The 17,575-nt window shown below is 35.7% G+C and overlaps 1 protein-coding gene and 1 long non-coding RNA gene across 2 annotated transcripts in view; one reads left to right on the top strand and one right to left on the bottom strand.

Annotated features, from left to right (window-relative positions):
- The window catches only part of Dhc93AB (Dynein heavy chain at 93AB), a 28,521-nt gene extending 21,864 nt beyond the window's left edge, over positions 1-6,657 (bottom strand). Inside the window, 1 exon segment of the mRNA XM_085479733.1 lies at positions 6,447-6,657. Within this exon segment, the coding sequence (XP_085335859.1) occupies positions 6,447-6,657 (211 nt within the window).
- The window catches only part of LOC114932408 (uncharacterized), a 123,421-nt gene that overhangs the window by 102,848 nt on the left and 2,998 nt on the right, over positions 1-17,575 (top strand). The gene's annotated exons all lie outside the window — the stretch shown is intronic.

Raw genomic sequence — 17,575 nt, 5'->3', positions numbered from 1 at the left:
GGTATTATATTCGTTAATGGTTGTCGTGCAAGCGGGTCAGGAAACCAGGTACGGACTGAACCAACGAAAAGCCAGCCTGGTATTGGACGACCGTGTCTCCCGAGTTGAAGCTCGTTCGCTTGTTGGCTCCCTATTGTCACGGGGACGCACGGAATATGCTGAAAACTGACATTGCACGCGATATCCGCGCACAGTGGCAGGTACGATCTCATTCTTCCGAAGTTTCTTCAGGCTCGCGCAGCCGAGTCTTCCGGTCGCTAGCGTGACGTTCTACCTTGGCTTCTTCTACTTACGACCTTGCAGACAACAAGGATCTTCGCTACGCGTGAGTTTTGCAATGCATTCGCAAATATTGACACATTGTAGAGCGATGTTTGTCGTAAAACATGTATATGGCACATGCTGTTCGCCGCGCTATTTGCCAAAGTCTTATATAAGTGAATGATATATGACTTTGTTTTATAATGCAATTTTTAGATTTATAAACTTCTTTCAGTTTTTTATTTCCCGCGCGGATGATATTGCTTGAGACTTGTGTATCTTTATAAGATGTAAGCATATTTGAACTAAGATAATGAGATAAAAAAGATTGATTGTATATACTATGTTGTAAAAGTATATACATACATGTAATTTGCGTGTTTTTTTTTTTTGAAGAAACTTTTTCCAAGTAGATTGCAGAGGATTGATTAAAAAAATTAGGAACAAAATTATCTTTTATAGTTTTTTTTTTTTCAAAGTTAATCTTACTTTCTCTTAACTGCAACAATGCACACACAATTCTTGCTTTAATCAATATCATAAATAAAATGTCACGTCACGGAAAGTTCTACTTAATGCGAAACACTATCATTCGGAATGTCACTCTGTGCCGTGCACCATTTCCGCACATAAAGAATAGAAGGGATAGCCTCAAATACCTTGATCGATCAATCATAAAAATTACATGGTAAGAAAGAAAACAATTCTCTTTTAAGCTCTTATGTATTTCATTATTTTTTTTATAATTGATTTGTAATTTATCTTTTTTTTTAATTTACCATAAAATCTTGTATATACATAAATCTTTAAAACTTTTCATTTTTAATATAAAAATTTATTGACATGAAAGATGAAACATGAGAAAAGTATATGAATTTTGAAGAAAACTTGATCCTTTTAAATATTGTGCACACAATAAAAAGATGTCAATTTTTTTATTTCATTATCAAATTTGACATTTCTATATTTTTGTGTGAAAAACATAAAAAACGCTGAAAAAATTTTTATTGCGACATATATAAATGATTAAAAATCCTTTTTTCTTACATTAAGTGAATTTTATTTAATGAATGATAGTTTTATTAATCAAAAACGATTACAAATCTAATAAAAATCCGACAAATTGTCATTAGCACACGTAACACATTTCAGTTAATTTAATATCGCTACAACGTTTAAATGAGCATATTAAAAATATCTCCGGTCGTGCGCCCGATTGAGCACGCTGCTCGCGCTATATATGGGGGTGAAGAGTTTCTCTTTCATCGCTTTAATCCTCGCACACGCACGTGCACGCACACGCGTGACCTTGCGCAGGGCGCGTACTGTATCTACGGCGCCTCTGTATCTACAAAGGGCCCCGGCGCTTTTCATTTCGCGGATACTCGCCCTTCTTCAAATTAGGAAAAAAGGGCGAGTGCCCCTGTACTCTGGCCCATATCAAATTACTCCGCCTCCTTTCCACCTTTTTATCCTCCGCGCGCGCCCGTACTTTTTCCAGCCCGTAGCCGGGGGTGTGCGAAAAAAAATTCGTCCTCGCTAGGTGGTCGCGGAAATTGGAGCGGCACGGACCGGCATCCGGAACGAGGAGTAGTAAATGCGTTGTAATAAGCTGTTCGAAAGCTTTCTCACATATATTCTTTGTGCCGCCGCAGAGCCGTCATTTACGATTCGAGAGGTTTGTACGCGTACAAAGGGATGCGTGACAAATTTGGAAAACCCCCGAGAATTGACACAATCTATGTATATATCTATTCCAGAACGATCTCATTGTCTTTTCGCATTTATTTTAACCGTCTTCCTCGTTCCCGCAAAAATAGACATAGCCGTCTAAAATCTTTCCGCGACGTGAAACAATTTGCGCCGGGTGAAGAAAAAAATGACTCTCGACGTTATCTACCCTATGAGAAAATTTGTCTTCCCGGCCATTCGTCATTCCCCCGCGATTTCCGTCGTTTCTAACAAACCGGCGACCGCCGCGGATTATCTCGCGAAACAGATCATCCGACAAGATCGCATCATCCCCTTCTGCTCTTCATCCCTCTTCTTCTTTTCGTCGCCAGCGCGCGGGCTGTTTCGCGTTTTTGTCTGGCATGACGTTGAAATTGATGATCGAGAATCCCGCGGGTTTCTCTTTCGCGGCGGTATTTCACTTTAGAGTTCTCGGACGAGTGAATAATAGCGCGATCGCGCGCCTCCGGGAATGATTTCTTATTTAGGGAGCTTTTGAACTTGATGTCATTTTTCACAACGCCCGGGTGCAGCGATACGCGATGAGCGTCGCTTTTGAAACTTCCACCTTCGACTTTCTCACCCCCGGGAGAAAGGAATATTTCTCTCGATTCCCGCTGGCAAACGTTTTCCAATTTTCTTTGCGAAATGCGTCGCGAAAAAATGGAATCTTGATAATACGCGCTCGAGTAACGAGGGAAAATACCTGCGAGAAATATCGAGGAAACATGAACTTGACAGTTCTACGTTTGACAGAATCGCTTCTCGAAAAATTGTTCGACTATCAAAATTTTACATCGCTTGCAAACTATCAGTATCTATTATTTCGTGGAAATATAAATGTCCAGAGACACATCACAATTAGATAAATACGAGGGGGTAACCACTAGCTAAAATGTTGTCCCACAGATTACATGATTTCATTTGATTTCATGATTTCATCTAATTACAAACGATTTCATCTGATTATAAATGATTTCATCTGATTACAAATGATTTCATCTGATTGCAAATGGATTTTTTTCATTACATATGAAATTATTTCATAAAAGTAATGATTTCATCTGATTACACAATGCATTTTCATGATTGCACATGTAATCATTTAGGATTTTATGTGACACATAAAATTATAAATAGCATTTTATCTTGAATTTGATCGCAATTTACTACGGAAAGTGCTCGTGCCACACATAATTTCATCACAGATTTCATAATGATTACACATGATTCCAATGATTACACGAAAATTCAAAATGATTTCTGCTGACTACATATGATTTCATTATGATTTCTAATGATTCCGCATGATTTCATTTGACTTTATCAATTACATCTGATTGCAAACGATTACACGGGATTTTATAAGGATTTCATAAGGATTTCATAATGATTTCGGGGACACTGTCCCACATTAAGTGGTTACCCCCTCGGATAAATATAACGTATATAAATACTAAATGTTTTACTCTCGTTTAACCGTTTGTGTTTTGACTGCATCTCTGTCCAAATATTATAGTCCATAAATACACTTTACATGTCGCTATAATATTACACGGTTTATAAATTTTAAATAAAACAGCGCGCAGCGGAGCTCCGCGTCGTTCTCTCGTTGTAATCCGAGAAATGACCGTATATAAATCAAAGGTGAATAAAAGTTCGAGCGTCTATGGACTCGACCCTAATCGAGCGCCAACTATATAAACGGGAAGGGGACCCTCTATCAGAAGGTGCAATGCGGGACATCTGGCAAATCCGTCGCCCGAAACTTTGCAGTAGAGCTTAAAGCACGTTCCGACAATGGGAGGGAAAAAAAGAGATGTCAAGCTCGCGAGAAAGCATACACAAGAGCTTGACAGCCGACATTATGATAATCCGAAATCGCATATTGCGCTTCTACGTGCCAATTCTCTCAGACCGGAGAGCTGGAAGACGCGTGAAAGCCTCGGAAAATACATTTCTTCTCCGACGAGAGGCTACGTCGAGATTTGATCCACTGGGAGGAAACTGAATACATGGCGGTACATAAGATGCATAAAAAAACTACATGTCATCTGCGCTGCATTATATGACGTCGCGTATACACGCGAGACTTTCTCCTGCTTCTTTTTTTTTTTATCGTACATTTATACTTAACAATGTAATAAATGCGCAATAGTATGAGATGTGCTTTTATCATACGTAATTATGTCCTGCATATTGTATGCGGGAAATTAAAAATGTATACACCGAGAGCAGAAATAATAATACTCCAGAATAATGCTATGTAAATCTATGCATATAAAATGGAAATTTTAATTAATAATCAGTAATTTTTTTAATCTTGCTTGATTAATAATAATATTTATTATGATTATTACTTTAAATGATTTAATCTTGCTGATATTCGGATATGTTTTCATTTATTATTAAAATTTAATTCTTCAAAAAAAATAACGAAGATTTATTCTTTTAAACATATAATCTATTAAATGTAAAAATTTTGTATTATTATGCTAATAATTTATGTTGGAACGTTATATTAATTTTTTGTAAGAAAGTCGAGATAATCTAGATAACAAGAAAACGAATGGATTATAAAATCGAAAAAAATTTTCTGAAACGTCGAAAAATCTCTTATCCAACTCTCTTTCGTCCGTCTAAAATGTCTGCAGAGAGAGAAAGAGAGAGAGAGAGTTCAGAATGAAACGGACCGTGAGATCGAATTGGAACGTTGCCCAGAGACGTACCTAACGAATGTTACCCTAATAAAATCTCACCCCCTTCTTGCGAATAGTCTCCTTACTCGAACGACATATGCGGGAACACATTCTCCGCCTGATATTTATATATAATTCAAGATATCGTCCTTTGCAGTCCGAGAGATCGTGTAGAGTCGTGCGGTCTCGTACTCGATGCAATACTAATTCGGACTAAAGTGGTTCTACGTATCTCCGAAATTTATTATTTTAATCATGGCTACGTGCTGTAATTTCCACCCTCCAACCACCCTTCTCTGAGACGGCGGGTGTCTCTCTGCGTACCTGGAAGGATGTGGCATTGCAAAACGCTTGTCTGTGCAGCCACCGAGAAAATGACAGGATACGTTCATAGTTAAACTTCAATATATTACTTACGCGCGATTATTCGAATGTGCGATCTATCAGAATAAATTTGGTAATTAATTTCGAATAATTTCCTATCGGAGATTTTCTTGCGAAGAATTTTTTTCTCGAATTCCTATAATATAAAAGCGGGATCGGAATCATTAAATTTTTTTAAAGGACTGAATGTAAACCTTTCTTCTTTTTTCAGAGAATCGCTGTAATTATTTCTAAGGCGATAAGAGATTACAATATCTCTCGGGCGAGTCAGTTTTAATGCGCCGACTGTCCAGCATTATCCTTTCTTTTTGTACGCAGATGGCTCGATCTTAATCTACCCTTGTGGATCTACCTTTAAACGTGCGCGCGTTGCGGGCGTTTTATGAGTTTAATTTGGGACGCAGACGGAGAATTTCTCTCTCCGTCGTGTATGGGTTTCGGTTCTGGCGAAATTTACCGAGACATTTAGGATGCTTTGTATAAGACCGAGATAGCGCAATCGTGGAATCAGCAGCGGTAACAGCTTGCCGATTCCGCGGATTCGGATATTGGATTACGCACTCTCGTAAATCTCTCTCTCTCTCTCTCTTTAGTCGGTAGCAATTAAAATAATTGCCGACTTTACATGGGCAACGTGTGCTCGAGTAAAAGGAACGACGAGACCGCTTTCCTTTGTCTTCCGAATCTCCCTTGCTCGCGTAAATGGACTTTTCTCCCGCGCGCGCGAATATCAGGTTTTGTCAGACAAAGGCTGTCAAATCGCGCAGCGATGTCGGGGATGAAACGGAGCACACGAAATTACGAAGAAGAATGGCTAATTTGCTCGCGAAACTGCGGGACATCGCCAAACTTCCACTCGGCATCTGTGTTCTCGCGAACGCTCTCGTCACGAGAGAGCGGAATAAAAGTAAAGCCCGGGGTTGGGATGGAAAAGAGTGAGACGATTCGAGCGATGAAACTTAATCCCCGAGGCCGAGGAGAAATTTCCCTCGCCCCGTTTACCGCTGTTCAGCCACTTTCCCTGGTAATGCCCTTGGCGAGCGTCTGGGAAATTCTCCAAGTTAAGCTGCAGCGAGCTTTCCATTTTCGCCCACTCTTTCTCTCTCTAGAATCTCTCGACGGGCTCACCTGAGTTCCACGATGCAACTTTATCCTCTCTCGCACTTTTCAGCATCGTCGTTTTTCGAATCGAATGCTGAAGCGAGCGTTTTCTAGGTTTTATCCTAACGTTTCTAAGGCTAAAGTTCTCGCTTATGATAGCTTCTCGTGTTGATGTGGAATTTTAGTTTTTATTTGGAAACTTATTTTTATTTATAACAAAGCGAATAATTTTCGATTTAATGTTGAGAATCAATTTGTACAATGGCCTACCTACGATCTTCTTCTCGTTCGCATTATCCTCCTCCTCCAGTTGTTCCTCCTCTTCGGAAGCACTATTGGAGGCTATCATTGATTGAAGCAGTTCCTGAAATTCCTCAGGCTTGTCTCCATTGTGATTCGGCATCGCTTCGACGGTTTCATCGCGCGTTGCTAATTTTTCCGAACCGTGCAGACTCGCTACGCTACCCTCGGAATCAGACATTTTTCTGCACTCTTTTTGTACGTCAGCCTCAATGAGATATCCCTAAAAATATATTAAATTTGCACATTGCTTGTTTAAAATATAGCTAATATTAATCTTGTACGATAAATATATTTATTTAATATAATGATTATAATTTATTAATTAGATGTATGAAATTATTGTTGCACATTAACACTAAAATAAAGTCAAACGATTATTAAAGTATTGATTGTCAGATTATTATAATTTTTCTTTTTTTTTGCTTGTAAGAGTCTATTTGCACGGAATTCAATTGTTGAGTTAGAGAATAGTTTCTCACCCTCTTGCGCCGCAATGGGAGTTGATAGATGCGATCAATGAAAATGATGCATGACAGGCGATGGAAAGAGGGAGGGCACGAGAGAGGAAGAGCAGTTTTGCTTCGAGTGTGCGTAAGCGTGTAAAATTGAGCTATCCGCATTCATATCAGTCCTGCTTTACGACCGTGACAGTCCTCGCATAGTGCCTCAATATTCGGATATTATTCGAAGGCGGACTTTTTCGCCGCTATTCTTCTTAAAACGCGCCAATATCGCCGTTTGTGGCAAAAATCGCAGAGCCACGGAAATATATCTCCGATTATGCTGACGTAGCTTGTGTCTCCGCAGTTATCGTGCCTTCTCTTACGTTTTCTTCTTGCCGCTTATATACTTTGGCTTTTCCCTTGGGCACATAATCCTCCACTCTTGATGGCAGAATGATTTTCACGTCATCACTTTTTACGCCGATTATTTGCAGATTCGTAGATTATAGATTAATGCGATAAAAACTCGAAATTTTTTTTTATCAGAAAGAAAAAATTAGGGATAATTTTATATTTAAATCGTAATGTCTGTTTTATTTCTTTTCCAGTTGTTACATCTTGTTATGGCTTTAAACTCTTCTAACTATATTCCAAATAGATTTTCCAAACTAGATTTTTTTCACTAAATGCTTCCACATTGGTGTTTCATCATGATGTCTGACGCGTCTGTTCTTCTCCTACCTTTTTCTACACTTGTATCTTTATTCTCGATATCTACTCCATCAAGCGGCATTTTATGTTTTCCGTTTTCCTGTCATTGTGAATTCTCATCATGTCTCGCGGTAAGACAGCAAAAAGAAAGAAAAGAAATGTCTATGTATTTCGATCGAGTGGAAGATTATATAAGAGTTGTATTTTTATAAACATATATAGATATTATATCGCATGAGGAAGAATCATGAAACTATTTATATCTGAAGAAGTTTCGATGTATAAAAATAGCACTGTATTTTACCAAATATTTATTGATCTCAAATATGTATGTCTATTGGCTTTTATTGACAATATGAATTATTTATTTAGATTTGTTGTTTTATAAATTTTAGTGTAATCGGAAATTTTTCGAACGTATAATCTTGTTAATTGTTTCCATTTTAGTAAATATTTGTTTAGATATTTAAAAAAATTTTTAATTGATACAAAATTGTTAGGATGTTTGTTTTTAGAACAAAAGGCACTTTTTATAAATAAAAATTGTATTTCATGAAACTCACAACACAAACGCCTACACATACAATAGGTACGACCTACACTATTATAATACAAACACTTCCTAGCAACGGCTGTTGCACCATGACGACGTAAGGACTGCTTGTTCGAATTCTCCCTATTCAGCTGTATATAATATATTAATATCTTCTATTGTGCTCTCTCAGATTTTCTTGTTCATCGACAAAGTTTATTTAAGTTTTCCCTTGTGGCTTTCGTAAAATACAAGTGCTGTTATGTGCGCAAGTGCATAATAGAAATTATAAATTAATTTCACCGCAAATTATTTTACAAGTCTGAATAAATGTAATAGTTAAAATTGTTACACATCTGGATCCTTTTTTTCTTCAATATATTTTCAAAGAAAACATAATAATATAAATGTATAAGTATTTATATCTGCTTTTCATCTCCACATATATATAATTATAATCTCAAAGTATATAAAAGAGCAAACTGAATAAATCATATATCGTGAAATTAATAGATAGATTATACAAAAATGTTCGGGGAAAAGATCGATCGGCAGTCCTACTTCTTTTAATCTCAATAACAGTATCTCTACCATCGCCGGTGCTTACCTTCCATAAAACACAAACGCAGGCGGTTGCGGCTGGAGCCATTCATCAACGTGCGAAAAGGTACTCATTGACCACTTACCACGCTCGTAAATATCCCATAGTCTCGGTCATTTCCCAGTTTACTCACCCCGACTCACTTTTCCTTTCTCGTTCACCTTAACACGTTGTTTTGCACCTGCCAAGGTTGTACGAACTAATCAGGGTGCGGAGGCGTCGCGGATATCGCGGCGCCACTTGCTAATATTTTTCACACGTTTACATGAAGCTCCAGTGAGATCGAGAACTGTCAATTGTTCTTTTCGCTCTCTCTTTTTGGATATATAAATTATTTATATATTAATTAAAGATAATTATTTTTTTATCAATCTGTATTATTTTGAAAAAATAGGAGATTGCGATGTATTTTATGTATATAATATATTCTTGTCACTTTTTTATTTTACAAAACAATTTCCTTTTGTCAGGATTTATATTCTTTAAATGCTTTTAAAATATATATATATCATTATAATATTATATAATTTTTAAGTTATATAAATGCACGCGCATTTCTTACTATGTTCTTATACTACTTTTTTTCACAACTTTTCTTCAACGATAAGAGACTTTTCTCGTCGTGCAAACGACGAAGAGGGTCCCTAAGAATATTCCGGATCTCATCCATCAGATTCGGCAGCGTCTAATTAAAAAGCGTATAATAGATTCGTGGATTTTACGTGACGCTTTTAAACCACGAGCCATATACTATACCTATATTATATATATATACGTCATAAAATTTTACATCTTCTCTCATGCATAATTCATAGCTAACGCGAAGAATAACTACTCTATGAGGAAGAGAGAACGACAGAAAGGGAGAAAGAGAGAAGGACATTTTTTTCACCGCGTGACACGCTCGAGATAACGCAAAAGATTTCCTCGTTTCCTTTGCTATCTTCTCGTTCTTTTTTTATTCTTAACATCCTCTCCTCGCGAAATCAGGGAGTCGCCCGCGAATCTCCGATGGCAGGCGTCGGATCTTGCTGTTACACCGAGTAATTTTGGAATCGCATTATCAGCGAAACATTGAGCGGCCCGGCTTTGCGGCGTTGGCCCACTACGATTCCAGATATGTCGGGCAATAATTCAACTACGACCGCGTTCGTACGAAGGGATGGAGAGAGGGCTAATTCTCACCCTGGTGCACCCCCAGCATCAGATAATAGATCGCGCAGATTAAGGGATTCTCGGGATACGGAGTCACCCGGACCCAGCCGCTGCTCTCGTATTAGTCTTTAATAAAGAGCCACGGCAATAACTCATCTTAAGTATCGCGCTCGCCGAAAGCCCGCGCCCAAGTGTTCGTCGAAGTAATAGATATCCTATAATACACTGACCCAACGCGGTCTGTTGTTTCCAGCAGAATAATCCCATGCAAACGTCGATCCCGAGGAATTGTCGGAAATTTGGCGTTAAGTGACTTAACGACGTGGATATCCGGGAAGCAAAGTGCATACTCAATTATATATTTTGTTCTTTATTATAGAAACGTAATCTGCGTAATCTGACATCTCTTATTAGGGAAGTTGAGATTTAAGGGTAGGATAAGAGGGTGAGTAAGATATTGTATAAGATAAATATTTTTCATTGATTTTTCCAAATATTTTTTTTTTAATTTTAATATCACACCCCCACAGTTGCTATTATTTCCTCAACGTGTTTGCGATTTCGCATTTTATTCGATTATGAATTTTATTTATGACTTTATCAATTACCATTTGCAACTGCTTTTTTATTGGATTTTACATTGAATATTTCATTCGATTTTACATTGAATTTTCCATGAAAATGTACGTGAAATGCACATTGAATTTTGCCCTTCGAACAAAACCGAAAGCTCTTTGAGAAAATTGAATTTTAATGAATGTTAAAGTCCAGAAAAATTAATATTTAACATTGAATTTAAAAATAAAAATTTTTGTTATGTACATACATTGAAAAACTGTGAAAAATAATGAATTTTATATTTTATATTGTCATTTAAATAAATAATTAACGCGATTTTAGCACAGGACATATTAATTTTGCTCGCTATACCTATATCTCAACTATTCTTCTTCTATTGGAAAGGATCGCGAACGTCCTCTTCTCTCGTGCAGTTACATTCTCAATATGATGACAGGAGCCACGTCGAAAATTGCAATAGCTATAAAAATAAAAATTTATCGCCGGCATAATGTCGAGTAAGAGAAAGAGATAAAAATAGAGGGAGAAAAAAAATGCTTCTCATGACACACGATTTCGTCATACACTTCTACAAACTTTTATGACTATATACGACCGTATTAAAAATCGTAATACCACGAAGAAAATAAAACTCGCGCTGAGGCGACTTTTCCGAAATTGAAGATAGTACAAAATGCTTACGAGCAAACTGCGCACGTCCGTACAATAATAACAATAACGATAACACGCAGTCACGGAAAACGGATATGAATATGTATCAGGTACATCTGTTGCCTCGTAGCCCTCGGAAATGAGCGTTGCGAGAGCCGGGAAAGGGTGCAGGAACAATTCAATATAAGGCCAGAGTTTCTTCTTCACGAAACGCGCCAGAAGTCAACGTGTCGGGCGCGAGACTAATTTCCAGGCTGTCGGGAAAATACCGGAGAATTTTATCAAGATTTATGTCAGTCGGATGCTGCTTCTACTTATATATAAATATATTGTGTATTATATTTAACTGTCAGTCAAATCCTGTAGCTCTGAATGAAGCGACTGTGAAAACAACTTTTACGTTATTAAAAGAATATTCGAGGAATTATATGCAACACGAAATCAACATCAGAAACCAGTTTTTAGCTACAAGAAATATCATCAACATTCTAGCTATTACACTAGTCAAATTGGCAGATGATATCATATTGCATAACTCTTTTGCTTTCAGTGAACTTGACCTTCAGTCTATTCTGAGCACGTTCGCGATGTTTAGACACAGGATAAAATGCTTCTATCCACTTTGATTGTCGAGATATTTCAGAGATCTTATGTATATGCTTTTTTTTCTTGAGGTTCTTAATGGATCCGCGCAGAATCAATTATCGTCTCGAGCAGCGTTTACACTCCGCACCGGACAAAGAAAAGCTTCATCGAGAAGGGACAGTCTTTCTCGACAACGGCTTTTCAGCAACAAATTAAGGATTTTAAGCCGAAAGTAATTAGTTCGGACGGACGAGGTGTCATTTTATGAAAACGGGGAGACAGAGAGTCAGTCTTCATTGTTCCCGGCATTAATCCTTCGGAGACGTTCATAAGTTTTTGACTCGCCGTCTCGTCACGTTAAAAGCTTCTGGCGTAGAATCTGAAAGGAGTAATTTACGCATTTTAAAGCTATCTTAAATAAAATTCAAAGTTTATTTTTATTAATACTTTCTTATATTTTTAAACGCACGCTTTTAAAGAGTTTTAATCATTAGCCAGCTTTAATAAATTGTCAGTTATTAAAAAATGTATTTACTTTTATGCAGATATTATAAAAAATTTCAAAAATTATCTGCAAATGAATCTTATGTCATTTATTGTATATGTATTTATCTCTCTGATTTATTCTCATATAAATTTGTGATTTGCACAATAGAGAATGATGCTTTTGTCTAAGGTATTCTGTCTAAACAAGGAAGGTTGTATAACCTTCTTCGTTGATGATTTATTTTGGTCATGAAGAAGGCGGTTCCACGAAAAAATTATCGCTTCGAGAAAACGGGACTTAAAGTTTTGAGTTTATGTAAGACAACGGCCGGCAGTCGTAACTTTTCTGTTCTTCGGGTCTTAAGATACATAACAAAGATGTGAATATATATAATATCTCGTAGAAGAATAAGTTCTTTAAAATTCAGAGAAAAAAAAATAATGATATATTTTTTAATCTTATTTTGTAAATTGAGACAGAGAAATTATATTTTTTAAGTCATTAAGTTTTCATTATCATGTAAATAATTTTTTTTTCTTTCACGGATTAAAAAAAATTCCAATTTATCATCTTTATAATTTATATGAACGAGAGTAATACTTGACATATTAACCTTTAGAGGACGGGAAGCCAATATTTTGGCTTTGAATTATTTTCAATTATTTTGACTTTCAACTATTTAAATATTTTATATAAGGGTGTTTTTAGTAATTCGAATTAAATTTTATTTAAAAACTTAAGTTTTTACGGATTACATCAGTTGATGATATACTCATATATATTTTAGTGAAAAAAATTTTGTTAAAACAAATATCTATCATATTTCGTTTTTCAACTGCATTATTTTGTGTAATTCTGTAATATTGTTGGTCAACTTAAAAAAAAAATGTAATACAGATAAAAAAATTCCTTTTTATGTATTGATTATTATTTTAACTCTATGAAATTCTCGAAATATATTTTCATAATGTAATTTTTTTTAAATGGCTATTTTTCTCATTTGAAACTAAGATAAAAGATGAACTCTTTGATAATTATAATTTTATAATGGTTCTGCAAAATTTTTCTATTTTTGTTACCGTACCGGACGGGAAGCCAATATATTGGCTCTATAAGGGTCGCTTATTTTTCATAGTACAACACTATAATAAAGATATAAAAATTCTTACTTCAAATTACAAAAGTTTACGAAAAAATATGCCCGTTCTTTAAAAGTTAATGTCTAAAGATCTGAGATACATATATCTTCAAAATCCATTTATAAGTTGCTCAATTGCTCATCAAACTTAGAAAGATTTAGCAGACCCAATCTTTTAGCAACATTGCTCGATAACTTATTTAGCTTTTCACTAGAAAATGGATTATTCTACCGCTCCTGGAAACCTGCGCGGGGAGTTTCTCTTTAGTTACTACACAGGCGCAGTTAGTTAATTAAAAGGTAAAGAGAGAATGAGACAGAGAAAAAGGGCAGGGAAGATTAAAGAGCAATAGAGACAGAAGATTGAAAGCAAGAAATAAATGATCGAAGGAGAAAGGAAATAATGAGACACTGAGATTTGCAGCTTCATCAGAGAGAACAACCCTTTCGTGCTTCGTGGAGAATACTTTAGGGTAGTTTCCGATCGGGCAAACATTTAGGCCGTTTTATCAGCGATATAGACATAAAATCATTTACTTTTCTCTCCCTTGTATTTTTATATAATACTTTTTCAACAAATTTAATCGAGAGAAATCATTGTACAGCGGTATATGTATTTTATAAAATACAGAATTTTTAATTTGTAATATATTATTTATATGAAATAATATTTACATATCTATGTATTATTTGTATGTTTTTAAAAATGCACGCGACTGAGAATCGTAATATTAAATTATATTTTAAATATTCAATTTTAGAGGTAAAGTTACATAATTCTTCAACGAGAGCGCGAGAGATTCGAGTTATACTCCGCGAAGCAGGTAATCAAATCAGACGGTCTTGCAATCAAATCTCTCCTGCAAATCTCTGCTCCATAAGGCCGAACAGGAAGACAGGAAAGTAAGAAAATATAAATCAGCGGGGAGGATTTAATAATTCACCGAGGCGAACAGTGCGCCCCTTTTCCGAAAGCACAATCGAACCATTTAACCGTGAAACATTGTACATTTTGCGCCACCCCCGAAAAAAGAGTGTGCGCTGGTATGCGCCGTCCCCATGGATACTCAACCATCCGATTATCTTGTTACAATGATAAACTTTTCCTTGAGCTGATCCAAGCGCTACCAAGATACAGAAAATTTAACAATTTAGCAAAATGTGATACTTTTCTTTTTGAAATAAATTTCTGACTGATTACGTAATCATCAGCCTTGCAATCGCAATCTGTCGAACGAGAATCCAATTACCAAATATAATTACGCACGCAAAGCGAAGTTATATTATTTTTTGATAATAAAATCTCAAAAATTGCGACGCATGCATGTAAAAATTATTACTGCAATCAATGTATACAAAATATATTAATTAGTTATGCAATACATGAAAATTCAATATTTAACAGATGATAATCCTTAAGGTTCAATATTTAAATCTTTAACAGAAAATACGAATGAAGAAATAAAATTTTTTACAAGAATCTTCTGTGATCAAATATCTACGCTTTTATTAGACTCGCGTGAGACTCTATACCCCACACGTCCATCACGCTGCGCGGCTTGCGCGAAACTAATTCTCGTGCGAGGTATCGCGAGCGCGGGACCGATGGTCACATGACTAGTGGTCACATGACCAGTGGGTCCGCTGGTCACGTGACCTCGATTTCGCGCTCGCGATACCTCGCAGTACGAGAATTAGTTTCGCGCAAACCGCGCAGCGTGATGGACGTGTGGGGTATAGTCTCACGCGAGTCTAATGAAAGCGTAGATATTTGATCACAAAAGATTCTTGTAGAAAATTGTATTTCTTCCTTCGTATTTTCTATTAAAGATTTAAATATTGAATTTTGATACGTTGCATAATTAATTAATATGTTTTGTATGCATTGATTACAATAATAATTTTTGCATGCATGCGTCGCAATTTTTGAGATTTTATTATCAAAGAATAATATAACTTCACTTTGCGTGCGTAATTATATTTGGTTAGATTAAACGAAATGATATATATATATATACTTATTCTTATCTTTCTAATCAAGTGATATATTTGTAGAGTTTGTACAGTATATTTTCTTCGATAAAAGAAGGTACGGCCAATCAATGTCTTTTTCTCCGCAGCTTTCTGTTATGGAATTCCTAATGATGATGGGGGAACGTTAGAAGCGGCTGTAATAACAGCTACCAGCTGCTGGAGCTTGATAGATAACGTGGAAAAATATTCAGCGATGAAACACTCATCTCTCTGCCCACAGCCTGATAAAAGAAAAATAAGAGTCTTTCGTATTTCTGATCTTTCCTGTAACTATATACATCGTATTAATAAAGTCATTCATGTTACGGTCGATAAACATTTGCACAATTGAATAGATCATAAAGACCTTCATTAATTTTTAATGCAAGGAGTAAATGGACTTGACGTTACTCTCAAGAATCGATTACAACCGACAATTCCCTCAAAACTACTGTGTTTCAATAACATTTGCATAATCATATTTCTTCTGATTCTTTCGTAAGATCATTTAATTAGACCGTCAATGATGGCCTCCGAGTGAAATATGCCGAATGAACGCAAAGAGCAGAACGAAATCGATTCTTTCAGACACAGATCACAATTTACGAGGCACATTATATTTGCATATTTGCATAGGTAATCAAGAATTTTTCTATAAAGTGCCGACAAAATATAAAACAGCTATATGCCATCACATATTCAAATATGTTTCACAGTTCACATTATTAATTATACATACATATATATATCGACAATTTAAAATACAAATATATTTAGAAAATATTATTTTTGTATATATGTAGAATATCTCTCTCATCAAAATTGTATGCACTTTTATTCTTAATTTGAATAAGTGATCACACAATAAGGAGAATATGTTAAAGATGATCAGACAAAGATCCTTGGATTTATTCAAGGCGATGCAAGAATTCCATACTTCTCGTATAGTTGTAATTAAAAAATTAATAGAATTTTATAGCAATTCTCGATAAGTCAAAGGTCGCTTTTTAACAAATCGACGTTTAGCGTCGAGAGAGCGTAAATGCGGACTCGTTGATCGTCACTCTTACGAAATTTTGAATATTGCATGACAGGGAGACGCAAAGGATCGTCCGCTTTTTAGAATACCAAACGAACGGGGGCGTGTGCGTATATTATCTCTATGCGTAAGCGGATAAGCCGGTTTCTAGATGCAGGATCGATCTGCATGCAGATGCACCCCTCATGAACAGCACAAAAGAGGCAAACCAGAAAGAGAGAGAGCGGTTTCAGCCACTCTGAATATTTCATACGCGGCCGTGACCGTGTGCGTAGATTGCTTGCACGCAAATGCAACGCAACAAAGGTGAGGCATTTTTACGAAACGCCAATGTATGTGTGTGCACGCGTGTACATGTGTGTATATTCGCCTCTGTATAAATGTTGATAAAAACTTTTTGTATCGAACGACCGGGGCTTTGCCCCGGCGCTTTATGCTCGTAGAATGCTCGTAGAATACTAACAGATTGAAAACTTTCGCAATATCCATTGCAGCTGCTCGACACTCTTTCCTCTTCTTAAAACGAGTAATTCCGGCCATATTCGTCTCCCAAAATGATTTAAGTAACAGTTAATTCGCTCCCTATAAAATAGCGTTTATGAAGCTCGCATTTTATGTTGTACATTATGTTTTATTATTATTTAATTATGATTTATTTTAAATTTTAGTTGGCAAAGAAATTAACGCTTTATTTAATTTTTTGACAGAAATCAGCTGATTAAAAAAAAGTTGATTTGCTAATTAAATTTTAAAATAATATGTTATATAAATTAACACAATGTTATAATGTCATATATCTTTGACAGTTATCAGCTGATTTCTGACAAAATATATATATTTTATCGAATTATAAACTTTATATTATTTTTCAAAATTATTCTTTTTGGTATAAAATTGAAAAATGGCGCGCGTGTAGTGTGCGCTTGATTGTTTTAATTTAAATTTTTAATTTTTTTTAAATTTTTATTTAAAGAAAGGATTACACGATATTAATTATAGAATTATCTGACATTATTTTCAAAATTTAAGAATTTTTTTCTAGCATGAACAAAAGTAATGCAATCGAAAAAAATCGCAACTGTAAAGTATTTTTTTTTAGTTTAACGTGATAGATTAAAAGTGATGATAAACGCTATCTTTTGCTAGATTGATTTTCCGAGAT

This window comes from Nylanderia fulva, unplaced genomic scaffold (genome assembly GCF_048542155.1).
Source record: "Nylanderia fulva isolate GAGA-0341 unplaced genomic scaffold, ASM4854215v1 Scaffold13, whole genome shotgun sequence".
NCBI classification, from domain to species: domain Eukaryota; kingdom Metazoa; phylum Arthropoda; class Insecta; order Hymenoptera; family Formicidae; genus Nylanderia; species Nylanderia fulva.
This window is presented reverse-complemented; position numbering and strand designations above follow the sequence as displayed.